Here is a 4,277-nt window from a genome sequence, read left to right on the forward strand (position 1 = left end):
CGCCGTGTGCCTGCCTGGGTATGACCGGCTGCCGGAGAGCTCGAGGTTTTGGTTCTCGAGGCAGCGTTTCTGGCCTCGGTGCCGGGGGGGCTGGGAACGAGCCCGAGACCCGCTCGCCCACCCACGGGGGTGTCGCGCTTCGGCAGAAGCGAGTTTGCGAAGGGCTCCGTCCCTCGGCACCGCTCCGGGAGCAGCGCGGTAGCCAGCCACGGAACACAGCAGCCACCCCGTCCTGCCCTGCCCCTGCCCCTGCCCTTGCCCAGCGGTATCTGCTCCCTCCCGGTGTTTGTGTTTCCGAAGCCACTCGGACACCGGCTCTCCTCCTTGCCCGGCCTCTCACCTTGGGCTGTGTGCGCACCCTTATCTGATACCAGCGTACTTAACCTTATGTATCTCTACCTGTGCCGTCAGCAAAAACGTCTCTGCTCGTAAAGTTTTATGCCTTCGCTCTCTTTCTCGCTCGTGTTTTGCCATCCTCTAATGAATTACTGATTGCTTTACTTTTTTTTTTTTGGTCTGAAACAGCTTGGAAAAAAAGCCCAAGGAAGTTGGGTTTTGCTGTGTCATCAAAACCTCTTGTTTTACTGCCAAATTCTGATTTCAAATCCAGTCCACAGGCTCCAGCGGATGGACTCACAGGTCGTTGTTCTGGGCCTCCCTCGTATGTAGCCAGGGTCAGAAGGTAACCATTCCCTTTCTAGCCAAAAGAGTTGGAAGGATCTCCTTCTCCACCATCGGCTGATAAAAGTTAGCCTAACTTTACCCTTCTTCCAGCTTCCATTTCTGAACAAATCAGTCATCTATACAGATTGTCTCATTATTTTAATCTCTACACAGTTTTACAAGGGCTTTCTATGTTTCCTTTAAAAAAATATATATATATCTGCTATGATGTGGCTGGGGATGTTTTCTGTACCACTATTTCTAGTAAGAGTGAGTGTTCTGAGCAGTATGTTTACTTCAGTTTTCGTACTTCACATTTTAGTGATAAATTCTGACCTTTCTCTCTTCTTGCAAAATCTTTTAATTGTTTCTCTTCAAAGTTGTATACATTATTAGATTATATTTCTATCAAACACTGAATTGGGATTTTCCAGTTTTGCAACACACGGCAAATTTTTTGCAAGGTCTGTTGTTAAAACTTCTTTTGTGGGTTTGTGGTCTGCAACATTTTTTTGTTTTCTGAAGATGTTATCCAAGCTAGCAAACTTGATGCTTGCCACATCCCTTTCATTTTAGGTTCATCATCTGATAGCAGTTTTATGAACGTCCTGGGCTATTTATTCCATGTGTTAAACAGCATTTCCGTATTGCAGCGTTCAGACTGATCACATGCATTTGCTGTTACACCCTTCCACTTCTAAGTTCCAAGTTTAACAATGGCTCAAAAAGCACAAGCAGGTCTTGTCTCATTTGCTGCATGAACTGAACAAATGCTGCTTGCACGTAACTGTGCTAAGCAAATGCAGACTCGGGCCAGACAAAACACACCAACTCTTATCCGGCAAAAACCTCACATGACTTACACTTTCTGTAACATAGGCACAATCCTGCAAAGCATTAGGCAATTTGGGCCCCAATTAGCAAAATTATTAAGCAGAGATCTGCCTTTAAAACATGAGTCATCCTTATGACTTTAGCAATTTAAGAAAAATAATTTTTAATAGTGAGGTGTATCCTGCTGAACAAGATAATTTTTTTTCTGTAAAAGCCTGTGGTAAGGCTCACATGAGTAAACACGTGCATAAAAAGCTTTGTAGAATGACAAACTTAAAGTGGTTGCTTTTGAAACCAAAACTGCTCCCTGTCATAGTTGGATCCTTTAGTAGGTATACAGTTATCTGCCAAGCTGGTTCATTGAGGAAAAGGGCGGTTTGGGGATGGTACTTTTGCTGCAAATAAAAAAACTGCTTTAATATTTTGTATTTAATTTAGTTTTGCCAAATATAAACCAGAATTAAACGTGACCTGTAATTAATATCAGCATTGAATTGGTACTTTCAGATTCACTCTTTACTGAAGTCACAGAGAGGAGGATGATTGTAACAGTTGTGTAAACAGTCACTAACGGTTTATTAGCGTTTTTTTCTGCTGTTGCTTGGCTGGAGATACCTTCTGGTAGAGATGTCTGGATTGTATGAAGCCTGCGAGAACTGTGCACCTTTTTCAAATGGAAAAATGAGTTTATCTTCATTGTCTCATAAGAAAACAAGCCAAATATATTCTCCGTCGTAAATAACAGAATTACTTGAAAAAAGACAAATTGTGGAAAAATGCCTTGAGATTATTATTTTGGAAAATTGTATGTGAATACAGTTTTACAACAAAAAGAGCTCAGTGCTTTAAAAAGGATTAATTTTTTTTGCCTGAAAAATATGTTACCAACACAGTAAATGACCTTTAAAGAACTTCAGATGTATTTTTGGTTCAGCTGTGTTGATGTACTTGGTACATTGCCAGTTTCATTATTTTGTTTAGAAAGTCCCTTTTCTCTATTGTTTAAGTGGGTATTTCACATCCTATCCCTGGAGAGAAAGTTTTCAGGGAAATGTGTTCATAAATAATGGAAATTACCAGAGACTGTTGTAAAACGTGCAAATAGTTTCATCTGTTTCATTTAAAACCATAAGAATTTAACACTGAAGAACCTGTTCCAGCTTTTCTCCTGCAGAAGCCCAGGGAAGGTTCAGGGCTGAAGTCTGAGAGTCACCAGGGGCTTAGGGAATGGTTACCCAATGAAGTATTTCACTTCGAGGTGACGCAGAACACAAGTGACTGAGTCACCAGCACTCTGGGTTAATCTAATTTCCAAGTTGGTTACTTCTGTAAATGCATTTGTCTGTTGACTAAAATTTTTTCTGATCATGTCTTTAATTCTTGGCATAGCAACTGATGTGGCTAGGCATTTAAACCCTCATTTTTGTCACATCCCCGTTTCAAGGTGTCTTTCCAGGCAGAAGTTGACCTGATCTTGGAGACAAACAGATTTTCAGTATCTTGCAGACTGAGACTCTGGGAGACGCCCAAGGCCCATATGAGGGACAAAATTGTTTTTTTTTTTATATCTTCCCCCAAAAGCGAGCATGTAGAAAAACTCATGAGTAAGCATGTAGAAGGAAGAGGCTAGCTGTCTTGTGTCACTGTTCTTTTGCAGTTGTGGTTTTTTTTTTTTAAATTCTTTTTTTTATTTTTCTGGCAGTAGATTGAAAATCCAAGTTGAAGAAGCTGCATTCAGCTCAGGCTGGGCTGACACAGAGCTTCTGGAATGGGTCAAGAAGTCAGCAAGTTGCTGGCAAGCTGCTTAAGACCGGCAGCTTCTGGGAACACGGGCACAGTCATCCTCAGTGAATAGCACCCCAGGCAGCATATGCAACATAAGGGGGTTTGGGGCTGTACCAAGGCCCACGCAGCTCAGACCAACGCCTTATCATAACTACTTTAGCTCATGATTTTCCTCCCATCACCGCAAGTTACTGCAGCCAAGCAGACAGCCTTGCCGGTTTCACTTCGCCTCCTGCCTGGACACCTCTCCAGTGCTGTCGGAAGGCAGATGATGCTCACCCAGCCAGGGTGCTACCACATCTCCCTGCAGCCCCAGGCTCCCCCACTAACTTTTGGACATGCTCAAGAGACCTGGGCCGCTGGACATGGCAATGATACCCACCTCTGCCGTCTGGGATCCTATTGTTCATCCGAATCAAACGGTACCTGTTAAGGCATTCATAGCTGGGTTAGAAACATGCTGGTAATATGCCAGTTCATTACAGTGACTTTACCCCCCACCCCAATTAGCTCTAAGAAGAGAGACTTTAAGCAGAAGGACAAGCTTAAAGGAATACATTTGTATCCCAGAAAGACCTGTTTTTTCACTTCTGATCAATTTCTGGACCTACCTCAGCATCACATTGCAGACACCCAGCACTGGGTGCTTTTGAATTCAGCCCTTTTCAGGGACCTCTGGCAACAGTTACACTGGCTTAGTACATACCTCAGAGTATTTGCATCTATCCATTGCGACAAACTGATGCCTTGAAATATACATTCAACACAGAATAAAACTTTAGCCCTTTTAGCACTACTAGAAAAATTTGCACCCATATTTCAATGGTACGTAAGCTGGGGGAAATCATATTACTCAGTTTCTCAGCTGTCATATGTTTCTTCTCAGTAAAAACTCAGATCAATGCAGCTAAATACTCAGATTTAAAAATACCAAGTACCTTAAACTTGTGAGCTTGTCTTTCAGATTCAGAGCTTACTCAAACAAGCAGTGTTTG

The 4,277-nt window shown here is 42.5% G+C and overlaps 1 protein-coding gene across 1 annotated transcript in view; it reads right to left on the bottom strand.

The window, feature by feature from the left end:
- Positions 1-4,012, bottom strand: part of TMEM37 (transmembrane protein 37) — a 6,111-nt gene extending 2,099 nt beyond the window's left edge. The window contains exon 1 of the mRNA XM_010575217.1: positions 3,989-4,012. Within this exon, the coding sequence (XP_010573519.1) occupies positions 3,989-4,012 (24 nt within the window). The remainder of the gene's footprint in view (positions 1-3,988) is intronic.
- Positions 4,013-4,277: the final 265 nt, after the last annotated feature.

This window comes from Haliaeetus leucocephalus, unplaced genomic scaffold, assembly GCF_000737465.1.
Source record: "Haliaeetus leucocephalus isolate CR32 unplaced genomic scaffold, Haliaeetus_leucocephalus-4.0 Scaffold451, whole genome shotgun sequence".
NCBI classification, from domain to species: Eukaryota; Metazoa; Chordata; class Aves; order Accipitriformes; family Accipitridae; genus Haliaeetus; species Haliaeetus leucocephalus.